The 19,569-nt window shown below is 39.8% G+C and overlaps 1 protein-coding gene across 3 annotated transcripts in view; it reads left to right on the top strand.

Annotated features, from left to right (window-relative positions):
* The window catches only part of MBP (myelin basic protein), a 104,630-nt gene extending 86,783 nt beyond the window's left edge, over positions 1-17,847 (top strand). For 2 of the 3 annotated variants that reach the window (XM_081014284.1, XM_081014285.1), the window contains 5 exons: positions 5,578-5,685; positions 8,562-8,597; positions 10,496-10,525; positions 12,819-12,941; positions 16,087-17,847. In XM_081014284.1, the coding sequence (XP_080870410.1) occupies positions 5,578-5,685; positions 8,562-8,597; positions 10,496-10,525; positions 12,819-12,941; positions 16,087-16,143 (354 nt within the window). In that variant the 3' untranslated portion in view covers positions 16,144-17,847. The remainder of the gene's footprint in view (positions 1-5,577; positions 5,686-8,561; positions 8,598-10,495; positions 10,526-12,818; positions 12,942-16,086) is intronic. The other variant, XM_081014286.1, reaches the window with a different exon arrangement.
* The last annotated feature ends 1,722 nt before the right edge of the window (positions 17,848-19,569 follow it).

Here is a 19,569-nt window from a genome sequence, read left to right as displayed (position 1 = left end):
TAATAATAGGTATGGAAATCACCTGCAAAAAGGTGTTGAAACTTCCCTTTCTGTTAGATGTACATTTATTGTAACTAGGAAACGCCATCTGCTGGTTCAAATTCCCTCAACAATGCCTTAAAAAGAAAGAAGGAAATGCAAATTGTTTCTGTTTCCCATGTTAATTGCCTTTCAGATGCCTATATTAAGTTAAGGGCAGAGGAAGATTTTACATATGTAGGGTCTGATACCCACATAAATATATAGTATAGAATTGCTATATCATGTTTATATAGCAATTGTCACTGACCAACAGACAAAAAGGTCATAACCCATAACTGATTTCATGTAGTCAAAATTATTGTTCTAGACCAGTGGTTTGAAAATATAAAGCAGCAATGAAACAATATACTCATATTGTTTTTTATTTGTTGGTTTTTTTACACAGAGCTATTTTTTGCAAGCTTCCTGAAATTGTAGCTTCTCCTGTCAGGATGTTACTGATTTTCCTCATTTTTACTATCAGTAGACTTTATTATTATTACTAACAATTATAACAAGAAACAGCAACTCTGAACTGTGGAGATAACAGTAGCAAAGAAAGTAAGGTATGAGACAGAACACTTTTAGAAGGAAAAGGCAGGGTATGAAAAGCTGTACCCACTGAAATCCCATCCTCTATACAACCATTACAAGGCTTCCCCACGATCTATAGGCCCTTCCATGTGATGAAAAACATAGTGTTAGATTGTAGCTCCTTCTGAGTTGTAGCCGGAGTGGTATATGTTGGTATGTATGTGCCAGGGAACAGAATCAAGCCATTGAAATGAAGGCGAGCCATGTTGTGCCTTGAAATATAGTCCAACTACATTTGTAACATCTCTACCTGACAGAGAAGTTCTGTTTCGCATTGGCAATGGAGGAAATGCCACAGGTTTCTGATGTCAGGAGCCACTCCACAGGAGAGCAGCAGCCTGTTGCTGCATTTTGAGTTCATGTATCAGTTCCCAGAAGAAATTGACAGGTAGGCCTCTGGCACTGCCAGACAGATGGGATGAAAGTAAAAAAAGGAAAGGATAAAACAATGTGGTATGACACATTACTTTCTTCCCCAGTCTGATAGTTCCTTCACTGACATTTAATAAGAGTTCCCGAGTGTGGAGTCACCCCACCACTCAATTCCTCTTAAATATTAGCTTTCATTCACCTGTGCCTGCCTGGTTGCCTTGGTAATTCTTGTTGCTTAGTAACAAGAACTAGGGCAGGGGATTGCCCTATTGTTTCTCATATATTTCTAAAGAAATAGTTTTCCACTGGATTTTATTTTTTTTAATCTTCTTTTTTGTATCATTAAAAATACAGGGTGGTATTCAATGCTGGACTTACTCAGAGGAGACTCATTAAAGTTAATAAACATGACTGACTTAGGCTCATTACTTTCAACATGTCTGCTCTGAGGTCTTAGTTGACTACAACCGCAGGCACACATTCCACTTGTCATTGGCTTGTGATATTGTAAACATCCTCGACTTGTGAGCAGCCTGTAACCACTGTGTGAAAGGATCCTCGAGTCGATGACCCTTCAGTCTGATTGCGAGCCTCTTCTTCCATTCCGAAGCATGCAGCTAGTTGCCTACTGGGTTTGTTTAGATGTCTGAACCTGATCATAAAACACATTCTGTTGAAAACTTTATGCTAAAAGCTATGATGATAGTGAGGGTGAGTCAGATGGTGGCTTAGAAAAAACAACTTCCATACTTAACAGGTCCTTTAGTCTCTCAGTCCACAAGATGAGTGTCATTGAGAACAGAGCGTCATTGGCAGGAAATTTCTGTGCTTAATGTGGCTCAGGCAGGAGAGGTGGGTGAAGAGTGGCTGGATGGCATCTTCGGTTAACTAAAAGAAAGGATTGAAACAAATCTGTAATTTTCAGATAACACAGCCACATGTGTATAGTCCATGCAAAATAAAAAGTGTTGGTATAAAAATAATCATCAGTTACATTTCAGTCTTTTGTGTTTGTGTTAATTCTGTAAAAGTGTGACTTTGAAACTGAATGTAGCAAACCATAAGAATAAAAATGCAAGTGCCAACTGGGGAAAGCAAAGTTAGGGAATGGGCAGAATTCACACGACAGCCAATGACTCTCTTCTTCTAGTATATAAATGCATGCATGCAACATGGATTTAGAGCAAACCTAATAGAGCCAGCCTAAAAAAGGGCCTACACTATGAGCGGTGGCCATGTGGTTAGTTTATAGAGGGGAGTCCTCTATTTGAATGGATGTCCAGTCCAAGTTCAGTTTAAAGATAAAGAACACAAAGAAGGAAAAGAAAGTGCCTTGAAGATTCCTTGAACAGTTAGCACCTGGTCAGTAGAGTGAGCAGGCAGACCAGCCACCTTACCAGGTTCTTCCTCTCTGTGGTGAGAAATACTGTATTTCTATTTAAATTATAGCCATTAGCTCAAAATTTGCAGCTATACATATAAATTAGCATATACCAGTGAGATGCAATTGTGTTCTGTTTCTTCTTCTTCTTCTTCTTCTTCTTCTTCTTCTTCTTCTTCTTCTGCACAAGTGATCATCCTAACAGCATGGCATTTGAAAAAAAAAGTGTGTGTTTCTGTGTCAGTATAATCCTTAGGAGGAACAACATTATAGGGGGAGGGAAATGGAGGGAAGGCTAGGATATTAATTTATTTGGCAAGTCCTTTATCAACTGCAGTCTAACATACAAGCTGCAGGTTTTTCTGCACATAGCTCAAACAAAAAGGAAAGCAACACAGGAGCATGCATGCATGATTTTCGGCATCTTGGGAATTTTTTTTAAAGTTATCTAGGTGTCTCAGCTGCAGAAATATAAAGGAATTGCCATGACAACATTAAAAAAGCAAAAGAAGCCCAAATTTACCGATTTCAAGTTCCCACATTAATGCACACAATGGGTTTTTCAAAGGCCAACTCATCTCAAAAGAATTTGAAGTTAACCCTTTCAGATTATGCTGATACATCCAGCAGCTGTCTTTTGGCACATACCAGGTTGAATACATACTGTATATGAATGAATCTGGCATATACTTCTGGGACTTCAGGTTAAGACAGGAAAAGATGTGGAAATTTAACTAATTTCAATGAAATATTAAGTTGTGCTCCTTTTGGCTTTGTGACCCATCCCAAAGGTCCACAGAGAGCAAATTACCAAGCTAAACAGATACAGAAAAATACAAATGGCATGTGGGATCTCAGACTACTTTGTGAACAGTCTTCTAATGTGCATCCTTGTGAAATTTTTGTCCTCCTCCTGACTTGCAACTGAGATGCATACAGTGGTATCTCGGGTTAAGAACTTAATTCGTTCTGGAGGTCCGTTCTTAACCTGAAACTGTTCTTAACCTGAGGTACCACTTTAGCTAATGGGGCCTCCCGCTGCCGCCGCGCCGCTGGCACATGATTTCTGTTCTCATCCTGAGGCAAAGTTCTTAACCCAAGGTACTATTTCTGGGTTAGCAGAGTCTGTAACCTGAAGCGTCTGTAACCCGAGGTACCACTGTAATGCCAAGGAATTTGTTAGAAATGATTAGCAACAAGTGAGAATGAAATATTCAGATACTATACACACCATCTGATTTAGACTACCATGCTACTGTAAGAAGGTAAGTGCATGCACATTTTGCTATGAGCAGACATAGTGCATAACATTGATATTCCAGAATGTATATCTTTTCATATATAAAATGTAGTGCTTATTGAACCTTATTTTACCTAGTATCTCAGGGCTGCGTCTCACGGTACTTTTGAAAGACATGACAGCACTATCAGGACTTCCGTGAGTGTAGGACGATGGGAGCTTTCAAGTTACACAGAATTCACCATGAGGAGGAATGGAAAGGTAGCTAATTCTAAGATATTTAGAGGGCAAAATTGGTTACAAATGCAAGGAAGGCAATCCAAAAAGTGCTAAGATCACTTTGACACATTTAACTACCCCTAACTCAACAGCACTAGTTGCTCTTTTTGCATTACAAGGTCTTAATGACACCTGAGATTTGTGGCTCTAGAAAGATGCATCTGTTTTCTTGCTGAACATTTTTCATGCATCTTGCTTTTTTTTTGATAAGCCCCTTCAACAAGATTTGTAACCCATTTTCTGTTTATATAAATATATATTTATGTTTATATAAAATTATGATTTTTAAAAAAATCATTCAGCATGACTTGGTTAACATCACCTTTAATTTCATATTTTATTTGCTTTAGTTTTTTTAATAAGAACATTAATACCTAAAGAAGATTTCTGTGTAAGTTGAAAGCTTGCATCCAGATCTGTAGCACTGGCTGATCCAATAAAGTATATTACTTAGTTTGCTCTTTGTTTTTTCTTCTGTTGCTCCAACACTGCTACTAATGGCTGCAATCTTAAATGCACTGATTAGTACACATCATCAAATTTAATGGTACTTGCTTCTAATAGTTAGGATTGTGCTATAAGACTCTTGGTGGATGCAGTTGACCATTTACCACACACTGGCAACTTGTCAGTAAAGTATGCAGGAAGCTTCTATTACAATAGCATCTGGTCATATTGGAAGGTGAGTTTTTAAAACTGGACTAAGCACATGCTGACCTGCTAGTCATATGGAGGAATGCACCCTGCATTAAGTTTATGTGAGTCACCACATGCTAAGTGGTTTTCTGAATCTGTGCTTAGTTCAGAGGGAGAGAATAGCCTAATGATCACACACAAACATTTCTGTTTCAAAAGCATATGAATTCCTGACCAGCTAGGAATTGCAATAACCAAGGACCTCTGTGCAACATCTCCTTTTTATTCAAACACATGCCAAGAGCCTAGCACCATAATTTCATTACAGGCCACATGAGGTGTACATGCAGAAAGTTCCAGTTCTCCATGTGTACATGCAGAAAGCGCCACCATTAGGGTGTTCACCCAAAGGGATCTTACTTACTACTTAAGTTCTGGAGATCACCTGCCCAAAACCATGAAAGGCACTGCCGGTCAGAGCAATGTAGACAGACCTGCACTAGATGGAAAAGCTCTGTGACTTAGCTTCACATGTTGATATGAATTCATAGCCATTACTTCCCACGCATGGCTTTTAAAGGGCTGGGAAGTCAAAGCAGGAGTGAAAATGATAGGATAAATGCTCTTCCACAAGGGATTCACTGGTCTCTGTAAATGTATTGTATTTCATTAGGCACCATCCTGAAGTGTTCCACTGCTGTGGAATTAAAGAGTAACAACAACCACATGGTATTTTCTTATCTTGGAAAAGAGAATAGATAAACTCACGGAGGGTAAGGCCTGGATAACTAAATGGATATTCAAGCGCAGTTGCTGGGGGAAAAGTTGAGAGTTCCTGCTTCCACATCCTTCTTCAGGGTTCCTGGAAGTATTCTGCTGGACCCTGTCAGTAGAGTGCTTTTCTCACGTACTTCTGTACCTAATGTGTGTTTCCATCTCCACCATCTCTTCTTTGAGTTTTAAGAATCTTAATGTTTGATCATTCCCCAATGGGCGCTCAAATTCCTTTCAGATTGCTTGCTGGTCTACAAGTATAACCTGTCCTTTGTTTCAGGATTATCATCACGCTGCCAGAATTGGCCATGTAAGTTCCCTGCCTCATCCAAGATCTCATGGCCGATATGTGGATGAGAACCCAGTAGTCCACTTCTTCAGGAACATTGTAAGTTTCCATTTCACCTTGGTAATTCTTTCACTAAACAAAAATGCTTACTTTACTTTTTAAAACATACACACCAGCTAGCTAGTGCCCTGAAGATAATTTCTCTGCTAAAAGGGAGTGCAGAAAAAATTATATCTAGTGTGCCAGGTAAGAGGATGGACACTGGAAGTCATTCTCCTGATCCACAGCTCTGTATGCATTTCTATGGGCTCACAGATTTCTTTCACCTGGAGCCTATCAGTATTTTGCTGCCTGAGGCACAGGACAAAATGGTGGCCCCCCCTCCCAATTCTATGAACAGAAGTCAGTCAGATTGGCAACTGAATCAACACCGGCAACAGGACAACATCACTGTAGCATCGGGTGGCAGCAGGCTAGCTTGAAGGTCACAGGGCAAGCCATGTGACAGCTCTCCTCCTATGGCACTTTGCCACCACACCCCAGCATATGTCACTTGAGGCAAATGCCTCGGCCTGCCTAATGGTAGAGCCAGCCTTGCCTGCCATACTCTATAGACTCAAGGGAATGTGTGGCAGTAGCACCTTTTCCTGAACTGAAGATGAACAGCTGGTCCTTTTTGAAGAGGAGAGACCATTTATGAGAATTGGCTGTTTCTGCAGCAAATCACTATGTTGGAGCAAGTCACATGCCCAAACAAACTAACTGTTTGCAGATCCAGCTTATTACCAGTTTGAGGGCTATTAAAAGGCAAAAGACAGTCTTCCAAGGCAGAAGAGGGTTTTCCTCAGTTTTGAAACTGGAATTTTTCCATTCTAACATGGAAATCTTTGGAAAAATCCAATACTGTAATCTGGACTTGCTCCCTTCTTTCAAATAGAAACGAAAATGGATAGAAATATTCTGTGTCAGTGCCAATACCAATGAGACAAATGTTACATGAATATTTATAGAAATTACCTCAATCTTGAGTTGTGGCTCACTTCCTGTGGAGCCTTCAGAGCCATGGATCTGGGACACAACTCCTGCATAAACCACTGAGCTATAACAAATATATGGATTTTTACCACAGACTAATAAGCACTGAGGAGCAGGAAGTCCCTTGCTTCTCAGGTGGTATTTAATATATGGTGGTTTTGTTATGAAGAGGTTTTCCCCACCTTTTCCTTTGATGTCTAGAACATTTTCATCTTGTAGAAATTTGCAAATCCCTCACACTCACTCTTATAAGCCTAGCCCAGCAGCTTCATAAGCAGAGAGCTTATCTGAAAGTTTTATTTTAATAATAAGCTAATTCCCACCCTGAGCCTCTGAAAAAAGGGGATAGAAATTCAAATCAAGAAAGAGGTTGTAGGAGCAAACATACATTGCATATTTGATTTAGGCTTCAATCCTAACCCCACTTACCTGGGAGCAAGCCACATTGAATTCAATAGGACTTACTTCTGAGTAGGATGGCAGGATCTGTCAGTTTTGGTTCTCTCTCATTTTTCAAATCTTAAATTCAGTTCTCTGTGTTTCTGTAGCAATCTTCAAACTAAAATCATCATGAAACTTCACCAATAATTTAGTACCAATTTCTCCTAATAAACAGTTTTTGAGTGCAATTTTGACTAATGTACACATTTTTGCGAGAAATTTCCCCTAACTCAGTGCATTATAAATGCATTTGTATACACACTTTCCTGTAATATATGCATCTTTGTAAATATTGGTTGGTTAGAGAACTACATTGCAAAGTTCTGGTAAGTGCAAACTTCATAGGATGGCTATGTTTGTCGTATTGTTTTGTAAAATGTGAATTTGATGGATTTGCCTTTAAATGCAAACTGTACAGTCTGTGTGCACAATAGTTGAGCAGCACAACTAACAAGTGTACACAGAAACTTGTTCAATGTAACATGTGAACAAGCCTCTTCTTTTTAACAACCACATGTTGAGCATACAGGAAGCCCAACATGGGAGCGCCTCCTCACATGTAGGGACACCATGCCACCTCAACACCAACACAACCAACTCTCTCTATCCCATTGAGCACATCGGTGACTCTATGCAGACAGCAATGAGAGACCTTGCTTCAGAGCAGAGCTGAGGGTGTGGCACTACTCAAGATGGCGCTACACACAAGTAACAAATGCATAAAGTGTATTGAAAGTGTCTCATGTGGCTTGTTACACTTCACATTACTGAGAGACAGAAAAATGTAGGGCTGTTGCTTTCTGCAGTAGCTACACAGCTCCCAAAATATCCAGTTCCTTCCTAAGAATCTAAAAAATCTGGGTGCAAAGCTGAGGTCCACCATGAATTCATTGGTTGGACCAGAATGAGAATAATAGCAACTAGCTTTGCAATGTTGCTGGAATTAAGAATGAGGCTTGTAATTAAAGTGGCAGATCAAGAGTGTTGTCTAATGAAGGTCATGCAACTGATCCTCTTTTGCATTGCTCATTTACATTCTGAGGAATCTTAACAGGGTTTGTGGGTTTGAAGAACAAAAGTCAATTCTTATCGAACAGCACAGGAGTCTTTCTCAAATATTTTCACGTAACGAGCAGCCAAGAAGCATTTTTAGCACAGCATCAAGCAGACAAGGTACTAAGAGTGAACTCAACCCTTTTGCTGGCAAAAACAGCAAAACCTATGCACAAGAAGGCATCAGCAGGCTTGAGGAGTTGCACTATTTAAAAAATAATAATAATTTAGGAATTTTAAAAAAATGAGGCAGGAACAGCCCAATGAAGAGTGAGCATGCTCAGAGGTCACGGAATGCTTGCTGACTATTGGTGATCGGGTGGGGGGAGGAGAGAATGGAAAGCCCAGTAGGAGGGGACCTGAAGTGGAAGCAGACCTGAAAACTCAATTGTATAACATTTTGTTGCAGATCTTACTTTTCCTCTTACTTTTGTGTTGTTTTTCAGGTGTCTCCCAGGTCAACTCCTCCCCTGTATGGAAAGGTACGTGTAAAAATGTGACATTGATTCACATTATGGGCCATCAGCTTGCAACAAGCCAAAGACTAAGAGTCATGTCTCCTGACAGAGTATGACTTACTGTATTTTTCTGTGTATTAGACAATGCTTTTTGCTTTTAAAAAATGGCAAAAATTGGGTGTCTTATACATGGATAGTGAATGCAGAGGGGAGACATGCGATTAATAGCAGCAGCAAGTAGGAGATTAGCAGTGGCGATTGGGCGGGTGATTGGTGGTTGTGGCAAAGTCTGCTGGCGATTGGCTGCAGCTGCGGCAATTGGGCAGACCATTGGCGGCTGCAGTAAGTGGGCGGGTGGGCTGTTGGTGGCAGCGAGCGGGCACACGATTGGTGGCTGCTGTGAGGTGTGCAATCGGCAGTGGCGGGCAGGTGGATGAGCAATTGGCGGAAGTGACCTCCCCCACCCCCACCCCCACAAGCTAAACAACTTAATTTCTTAATTTGGGATTAAAAAAATAGGGGTCGTCTTATACATGGGGGCATCTTATACAGGGAAAAATACGGTATATAGAATGATTTCTCCCAGAATGCTGCCATGTAATGTAAACAGCACATAATGCATGTATGTTGCTGTCTTAAAAGAGCCATGCATCTGATTAGGAACACATTGATTTGCCTTACACTGAGTCAGACCATTGTGCACCTGTATTGGCTGCGCTAACTGGCTTGCCAGCATTTCAGTCATGGTCTCTCCCACACCCACCTGGAGATGCTGGGATGGAGCTAGGGACTATCTGCACGCTGAGCAGATGCTTTATCCCTGAGCTCTGACCCTTCCCTGTGATGATCCTTCCATGCTGGTTCAGTGGACCCTTGGTTCCCCACTGGGGCTTACTCTAGCCTCAGACAAAAGCATGAAACTGCTTATAACACAGATATGGTTGTTTTTCTTCATTCAAGGCTGCAACAAGGATTGCAGGCCCCACTCTTCTCAAGGTCATCTTTCAGAGGCCACAGCTGTTCCAATGCCACCTCCTCTTAGGATAGTCTCTCCATCAACACTCATACCCTTTAGTGGTTCTCCCATCTTCCTTTGTGACCCCAGGCTGGTGTTGTATCTCCAGTGCCACTTTCCTTTCTCCCAAGTATCTACCCTTCTCTTAAGGTTGACCTCACGGTACATCTAAGCACACCCTAATCTGAACTGCAAGAAGACCTTGGTGCTTCTTCCCAACCCTTTACTTCCCCACTTGCCATCGTAGCTTATTGCCCAGCCTTAGAAGGAATGCTGAGCACATTTGAACACATGTACCCATTGCAAAAGGATCGCTGGAAATGTAGGACAAGGGTTCTAACTAGGTTACGTTACACACACTGGGGACAAAGGCAAATCCTCCAGATTGTTCCCAGCACCTGATAAGGCAATTGGAATGGGCAATTGTCAGTTATGCCTTATTTTAAGGGACATTGCTAAATCTGAAATGATCCAAACATCCTAATCAATCCCTCTTATTCCAGCACATTATGCCAGACTGAATCAGATGACTGGTGCATCTAGAGCAGCACTGTTAGATCTTGACTGGAAAGCTGATATCGAAGCAGCTCTCAGCCAAAGGCCTTTCCAAATGCTGGCACCAGAACTATCCAAGACTGAACTTGTTGGAGCATGGATGAATCGCATGTACTTTACAATGGAGGGTCACTTGAGTCTAATATGTTCCACACAACCACTTGGGTTTTAAACTCCTTTAAACACTTGATTGCAAACTACAACCTAAGTATAGCTTGATCCTCATTCATTTTGATCCTCGTTAATAGACAAACCCTCCTTCACTGATTATACTTCTCTTGTATAGTGTCTTCAGTGTCTTTTTGCCCCATGGTGGTCACCATGTCACTGTTTCTGTTTCTTGTATGCGCAGGGGAGATCATCCTTTTCCAGATTTAGCTGGGTAGGTGATGAACAAGCTTTCATGTGCAGCCATTTTGCTTCGCCCCCAAAGTGCAAATAGCATCTGTTTTGTTTTTTTCTGTTTTGCTTTCCTAGCTCCTGCAGAATCTTCACATTCATGTTTTTGACTGTGACTTGTTTGCTTTGCTCCTCCTGGCTCCCAAGCAGCTCCTTTATGCCCATGGTTTCGTTGCTTGCTTTTATCCAGAAGCCTGTCAAGCTTGCAATACAATTTAAATTATTTTTTCCCGAGCACGGAGCCAAACTGCACTGCATGGCAAACCTCTTCCCTTTCAGGCAATTTAAAGGTTCTACTGATCTCTGTGTGTCTGTGGAGTGCCAGTGGGGAGGTAAAAAGAAAAGATAGCTTGAAATAATGAATTGGACACAACTCCATTTTTGTTTGGGATCATGAATATAGTCAAGAACAGATGCAGGGTATACATTTTGCATCCCGTTATTTGATGGGAGTTACAATATCATTTTTGACACTTGTAGAATCAAAGAGTTGGAAGGGACCCAAGGGTCATCTAGTCCAACCCCCTGCAATGCAGGAATCTCAGCTAAAGCATCCATGACAGATGGCCATCCAACTTCTGTTTAAAAATCTCCAAGGAAGGAGAATCCACCACCTCTCGTGGGAGTCTGTTCCAGTTCCCCAGCAGTTATATTTTCCAAAAGAAAATGATGAGGAAGACATGATAACGTTTGTTCTTCACTGTAGGCAAAATTATATTCATTACCACTATGCAGAACACCACTAGAATAGATTAACTATTAGACTGAGGAGTGGGAAAGGTGCCATTTTCATTCCCATCCTGGAGAGGGTTAGCTGAACAAGAGGGGGAAGGGAGCACTGTTTGTGTGTGTGTGTGTGTGTGTGTGTGTGAGAGAGAGAGAGAGAGAGAGAGAGAGATTATGTGTCGTTAAATGCTTTGTATGTTAAGAGTGTGTAGTGTTTGTGTGTTAAGTTAAACCTCCAACAGTTTTCCAACAAAGGTTATGCCATCGAATACCAAAGAGCTTATTCTACTAAAAAGTCTGTTGTCCTGAAAAGCTAATGTTCTTTAGCAGGAAGACCTCTTCATATAGTTCTCTCCCCCACCCATCTGCTGTAAACTCATTTTGTTCCTTTAGACACCTGAGTTCAGAACAAAAGGTTTTCCTCTTAGAATTAATTAGAAGCCACAATTATCAAACGCTACTAGAACTAGTTACGTTTTTGCTTTAAAATTACAAAATTATGTTATGCCAGGTTGCTTAGAAATGTTTCCATTTCCACTGAACATTTTGCTAGGCCAAAAAAGGTCATTACCAGCTGCTGTAAAGTTTTAGTGAAATGTTTGAATGGCCTAAACTCTTACTAGGAGGCGGCAGGAAAGGTCTGGCAACCTCAGGAAGTGGCCAAGCGTGTGGAGGCACTGTGTTAGTATTTTATCCTTTAAACTGGTTGCTGTGTACAAGACTAATTAGAACAGTTTACCATTTTCAAAAAAGACATGGCAGACTTGACTTGCATTGCAGTGTGTTTGCTGAGTTGTTTGCCCGACTTTGGATGTTGCATACCAATCCTGGCAGGGGAAAGCTTTTAAATTAAAATACTGCTTTGCAGTTGCTGAGCAGAATGCTAGTTGAAAATTCCTCCTTGAACTACCAGTTTTCATCAGACAGTTGTGCAATTACTTTAACAACCTTTCCTCATTTTTAACAATGCTTTTCAAAAAAAAATGGACATCGGTAATGTGTAAGTACTTCCTTCACAATATACCTTCACCCTACCCCCACCCCATTAGTATTCAGAGGGGGGGGGCTTTTTAAAGGGGCTAAATGCATGAAAGACTAAACACATTTATTTTCATGGTACCTTCTTCCACATTTACTTGATGGCAGCTGTTATCACTTGACAGCCTGGCTGTGTTAAGCAGTTTACATCAGTTACCACATTATTAGTCATTAGGGATTATTATCACCTCAGGCAATCCCCAAACAATGTGCTCCAAAGAATGCAGTAAGATTCATTTAAATGCTAGCCAACATGTAAAAGATATTGGATTTGCCTTTAGCTTTCGTGTATATACATTTTACTCCCTTCTAAATATCTATTTCATTGCCAGCAATTGAGGTATTTTCTTTCATCACCGGTTATTTCAGGGAGAGCCCTATCCTACCTGTCTCTTATCCTTTCATGAGCTTAGCTAATGTAATAGCCTTCTGCTCCCAGTCTTCCTAAGCTATTGTAATATATGTCAATGACAAAACAAAGTACTGTATTTGCAATTTCCTTTTCTTTGCAGGGTGGTGAAACTCACAGGCCTGGATATGGAAGTGGAAGATTCTATGAGCATAAATATGCTCACAAGGGACACAAGGGATACCACTATGATGGCCAGGGCACACTGTCTAGACTCTTTAGACTGGTAAAGTAAAATATAATATATATACGTATTTTTAAAAGTGTAGGTGCAAAATGTGAGAGGAAGGGAAAAACTAGGAACAGCTGATTATTGCATTCATTGGATATATAGTTTTACCATAGATTTATCATAGCAACTGTCCTGTAAATCAGCAACACTGCTTGTGAAAAAGAAGAATGGTAGGTTTGGAAGACCATCCAGTGTGGACTTCTGATAATAAATTCCAGCATTCTCTTTGCTGAGGCAAAGTTCTCAACTGTAATTTATACACATCATTTATAACCCAGATGATGAGGCCTCCCAAGCCTAGAGCCAAGTGAGCAATAGAAACACCTGGTTAAGCTTTATGTTTCAGCTGAGGAGCCGTACAGAAGGATGCCATGTTATATTTGCCTTTCTTCAGCAAGAAATAGGGCATTGAGCATGTCTGCACCTAGGTTGTGCAATGCCTTGCTTGTAAATATTAAGTAACCACCATCAGTACTTTGTTTCAAATGCTTCCATAAGAAGTCTCTCCTGTTACAGTTTACACAGTTTACAGAGTAGTTTACCAATCAATACTTCTTCCCAGGGAATACTGTGAGGGGGATAGTGGTCTCCTGACAACTCTCAACATCCTTGATAAACTACAGTTCCCAGGATTCTTTGGGAGAAGCCATGACAGTTTAAAGCTATAGTGCAGATGGGGCCTAAATTAGCTGAAATCAATGGGCCTTCAATTACATTATGGCTAACTTGTTCCATTGGTTTCACTGAAAACCAATTCAGCCACGTTCCCCTAACTTATAATAGATCCCACCCAATGGAACTGCTAGTCATATAAATTTGATCGGCATCAATAGTCATAAAGATGAAGCACTCTGGCTAAACTGGATAAACTTCATAGTTATTCAGATGAAAGAGAAAGTATATGATTCAATATGTGTGAGGTTAACTGCTCCATTATGCTAACAGTTTGCATCAAAATAGGCCCACAGAACTATTTGTGGAAGAGTCTTACCTCTAGTCTAGACTTTCCTAGTTGTGTACTGCTAGGCTTGGTACCTCTATAACTGGTACAACTGGAGAGAGTAGTAGTCCCTGACACTGTAGTCTGGTGTGTCTTGATCCAGTTTATCCAGTGTGATGCTTCAAGCTGCATTGTTGCACTGCGAAAGCTTTTCAAGGTTCATTAGCACACAAGACAGTTGGATTTTCACCTGAAACATTTTCCTTATCAGGATAGAACAGGTTGCTTACCTGTAAATGTAGTTCTCTGGCGGAGGCTCTGTCTGACAACAGAGACCCTGTGGAGAATTTATATTGCATGATAATGAAGCAAATAGACAAAAAGAGGAAGGAAGAACATAATGTTTTATACCTCTGAATGTAAACAGAAATTATTCTAAGGTTACAAGAAATAAGGGGGGAAAATGTGTTTATTGCAAGGAAAGTCATTTAATATGCATTGTTAAAGTGAACCAGCAGTTATAGTAAGAAGTTAATGGCTTTTTTTCCCAATTGACCAACACATCTTGCTATTTTGTGTGTTGGTAGAACTGCCCATCCCTATTCCTATTTATTACCATCCACTGTCTTATGTCCTTTTCTCTGTTTCCAGAATTTGCTATTATTGGTTAAATTTTCTTTTCATGCAACTTCTGTGTTCTGTGCAGATATATACAGTATTTATAAATGCCAAGTTTTAATTTGTAAGCCATTGGACTTGACAATAAAGTTTATAAGCCATTAGAGTTAACCATTAGATTAGACCTTCATTCTCTCCTAGTAGATGTTGTGATTTCACCCCATGTTTCCATAAGCAGGAATTTCCCCTCATTTTAACCATCTGCAAAAATGGAAGTTTGTTATCCAATATGTAATAATTTACTATAAAATGGTCCTCATTATTTATATGTTATCCAATATTTCTTTAAAGTGTGGCTTCTTAAAACAGATCTGATTAAAGGCAGGTTTCTGTGGGAAGTAATGGATTTAAAATGTCTGCAATAAAACAGAAATAAGTGCTTAATAGGGCATAATTAATTGTCAATTAAATATAATTACAATGCTCCAACTATTTTGATTGATGAAGCTAAGCAATGATGTGGCTCAGTAGCAGTTGCAATTACAAACGATCAGGGAAATATTGCTGGCTTTATCATCAAAAAGTAATAATAGAACCACCATTAGAAAGCACTAAAAACCATCTAGCAAAATCCTATGAGGAATGACAAACATGTGTTGGGAAAACGGTGAGAGGAGGTCTAACAGTAGACCTGGGGTACTCTGAAGAAAGCATCATTATTACTAGAGATTCTGAAGTCCAACGACCTGGTGCCTGGAGGATCCTAAAGAGGTTCATGGAGGTTATAACTATCTCAGTATAAATCCCTGGTCTTCTGCCTTGTGTTTGCTGATTTAATAGAACCTTCAGAAAAAAGAACGTGGCGTTCTTTGGATCTGCTAACCTTAAATATCCCAGATCAAAACAAAATGAATGGCATAGTCAAATTTGTTTTGCAGGCTTCCTTGGCAATGTAGTTGTGCAGCTCATTGGTGCTGCCCAAGTGCCTGGTATGGGTGGGGCAGCTTTTTTCTCTGGCACGAAAATGATGACAAAGATGGAGCCATGTGGTTCTCTCTAGGGAGAGCATGCCATAAGCTGGAAGGGCAGAGTTCATTGAGACTGCCAGCCCAATGTAGCTTTGTTTAGTTTCAGTGGCCTTGGTTTCTCTGACCTATCCAGCAACACTGATAGCAACCAATTCTTTAGAAATAATTAATATTTAGTGACTAGAGCCCATTGATCGAGGAATTTGTTACAGAAGATAGTATCAAGTTTTGTTACCTGAAATTTAATTAGAATGAACTCATCATACTTTAAAATTTGATTGTAAAAATAGAATTCCCCAAAGGCAAACTATATTTGAAATTGCAACACTTTTAAAGATCAAAGTAGTGAAGAAACCTTGAACAAAATCAAATAAGCATATGTACCCTCCATTTCAGCAGCTATGCATGAGAGATTTCCCTGCGGTTGGTGGAACCAATCTGTACTAATTTGTGCCAGAGTCTGGATGGAATTGCATTTAGCACTCTTATACTGTAGATCTGAGCAGTAGGTTCATTTTAATCCAATTCTTTGTTGTTGTTTTTCTTTCCAAAGGGAGGATCTGGTTCCCGACCTGGCTCCCGGTCTGGCTCTCCCATTGCTAGGCGCTGAAGCTCTCAGATGTTACCAAAGGGCTACACTCTCTGCTTTATAACATAGATGCCTTGAAGGTTTAATAACAAACTGCAGAATTCCCTAGATAGAAACACAATCTATTTGTTAATGTCACTGAGTTGTGCATGCAGTAGAAGTACACAAAAAATTATTGGCAAATGCTGACCAAGAACAAATGCAAAACAAAACAAACTCCCAAATTTTCAAAGTAGCTTTTACTTGCTGTCAACAGCATTACTTTAGGGAAAGTAACAGTCCCCCCATATTATTCATTCATCTTCAAGGTGTTTCCAAAGAATATAGGGCTTTAATTTTTTAAGCACATACAACATTAAGTCCCTTTCAGATTTCTTTTTCACTAAACTTTAAGTAACAACATACTACACAATTGTCTACATTAACCTTGCCATTAACAGACTTTTGAGATCTCTGCTGTAAACAAAGAAAATAATAATAATAAAAATGTGCAGAAGTTGTAAGGACTGTTTATCCAATTTTTTTTTAATTATTTGGTTTTGATTTATTATGATTTCATTTTTTCAGTACCCCTTTCTCTCACAGTTTGTATTTGATTTTTTCTAACTGGATTAGGCAGTCACAGAAAGGTATCTTCAAGTGGGAGTTCAAGGTATGTTGCAATGTGGGAGAAGGCAGTTGTTACTGTTTCAATGAGATTGAGCTATGGCCATAAGGAATGATGCACCTTCTAGTGCATGACCAATTGCTCATCACACCCAACACATTAGAAATTAAGAGTGGCTGGGAGAGAGAAAAGAGGATCTCAAACTTGAATTAGACTAGTTACAACAGAAAATGAGGGGTCATTCCAACAAAGGAAAACATAGAGTTGGACATATGAATGTCCCTGCAGCTCTACACAGGCACTTGCTGCAACTAAGTACGTTTGCAGCTACAATAAAAAATGAGTCTAATTTCTAAATAACAGAAAGCCCTTTGGTGAGGAAGTTTCAGATAGTATCTGCACATCTAAAGTTAGCGTTCCTAGCTGTCGTGTTAGTGCAGCAGAGTTAAACATGCAGTGCACCAGAGCAAACTACACTGTTAGATTGTAGGTATTAAAACTAATGAGCTAGAAATAGGTGCTAATTGTTGACACATATACTAAGGAATAAACATGTGGAAATGGGTCTACCCATCTACGTGAAGAAAAATGCTCTTCTGAATTGCACTGTTTTATAATATTCAACTTATTCTGTCTCTAAATGACCTTCCTGTACTCATGCAATGTTTTATTTGAGCTTATATGTTGTAGACACTATATTAAAGACTAAGTTGGCACCTGCCTTTAGCTAATGAACATCAGGAGTTACCGACGTTAATGCCAACTGACATATAGTGGATGTTGTTGTAGTTCTTGTTGTTAGCGATAGGTCACTCTAATCTACCATAGGTTTCAAGCAACATTCTTAATATGCAGCAATGAAAGATGAGAGGGTAGAAACACACAGAAACAAACAAAACAGAATACCGAAATTGTTAAGCACACGCAAACTCATTACATCTTCTTTCAAAATGTTGTTGGCTATGTGTATTTTTCTATGTGTAGCCTCATCCAGTTGTGTATTCCACAACATAATAGTGAGTTTCACTTAAGTGTATTGTTCTTAAATGTGTATGAATACAACTCCTGAAAAAAACCAACCACCAATATTGAAATAAAATACTCAACTTTTAATGAAATTTGGAGGATTTAATTTTTTTAAGCGTTTAGGACTTTAAGGTCAATCACACAAGCCAATAAACTAGACAGACGAACTGCTTCAAAGCCACACACAAGCATACACGATGTCTGATTGTGATGCTTAATCTTTTAGAACATTCTGCCAAGTGTTTGAAGGGAAATGAAAGATCCACATTTCATCAAATGATTTTCTTCCTGTCTTTGCTTCCTGTGGATTTTTTAAATTTTTTTGCATCTCTTCAAAAGAAAATTTTCAATCCTGCACACAGTTCTTTCAAAGTAAAGATATTTTAAATGCAAAGCATGTAGAGTCAAGTAATATGTTTAGGACTGGATTGCACACTCCGTACATTCCGTTAAGTCGAAGCCATCAACATGGTAAAAAACATTGTTAGTATATGTCAGTATAAGCCACTTGTATCGTCATTTCCTTCCAGAGTCTGGGGCTTTAAAGAAAATGCTCAAACTCAGGCAAAAAGAAAAAAAGAAAACAAGTCTTGCCTCCCTCTGAAAAGTCCAGGACTACAATTCAAAAAAATGTCAAGAAGAAAGCACTAATCAGTTCTTGCCTTCTATTCACAACGGATCTCCTATAGCTCCTGAAGCCCACTTGGCCTGCAACATGGCCTAGTTCTCACTTACGTGATAAAACCAGTGTGAATTATAACACTGCAGACTGCAGGTGGATGCCTACATAACTGAATGCTATTCCGCATGAAAAAACCACAATTCACATGGGGAAAAGGAAGTTAGGGAGAATTGCTCTTTTCTTGCCTTCTCCCTGACATGCTCATTTTTCATGTGGAAGGGAGGTTGTTGTTGTTTTTGTATACACTATTCAGTTAAACGAGCCCCACAGCTACCAAGAGACGTTCCCCTTTATTTGTATCCCACCTTTTCCCCAAGGAGTTCAAGGTGGTTACAAGGTTCTCCCCAGCCTATTTTTCATCACAACCATCCACTAAGGTAGAATAGGCTGAATGACTGAGTGACTGGCCCAAGGTCACCCAGTGAACACTTCACGACAGAGTGGGGATTTGAACACTGGTCTCCAGCATTCTTTCCAATACGCCACACAACACTCATAAAATGTATGCCTGAGTGAAAACTAGGTGACCAACACATTGGTTTTCATTTGCTTACTTGGCCTCTGATTGGTTTAATCTGATTTTTCTCTTCACAGGTTGTGTACACTTTAGGTCATCTCAACACTTCCTGCTTCCCACAAACTTTCTGTCACACATTCACTCAACGAAATCGAGCACAGGGCTGGGGCATGAACCTAGGCCCCTTAACCATACTTAGAGAGTCTGCCTGTGCAGAAACTAATACAATGTGAGATGCTTAATGCCTCTCAGAATGTCCTCTCATTGGGCAACAACTTTGAACCCTATCAAGCTGGAATCCATATGGACCAATTGGTATAGGTGCTGTAATCTAAGGAACTTGACACATATACTTCCCACATTATTCTTCATGTCTGCTCACAGTAGTACATTATACTATTTGTGGACACTGTTTTTCTTAAAGGGCATTGAATTCTACAAGCACGCATCTTTCCCACGGACTATAAGTGTCGTCCTTCTCATGGTGTGAATTCAATTAAAAGGCATTCAAGTGTGGAAACATGATAACAGTGCACAAAGAAATCAAGATAACATCTTTTCTTTCACTGAAATTGTACAAAATGAGATAAATAGTGGCTAAGATCTTTGGGAGAG

Source organism: Podarcis pityusensis, assembly GCF_964106645.2.
Source record: "Podarcis pityusensis genome assembly, chromosome: 7".
In the NCBI taxonomy this organism is placed as follows: domain Eukaryota; kingdom Metazoa; phylum Chordata; class Lepidosauria; order Squamata; family Lacertidae; genus Podarcis; species Podarcis pityusensis.
Note: the sequence above shows the minus strand (reverse complement) of the source record. Positions and strands in the feature narration are given on the sequence as shown.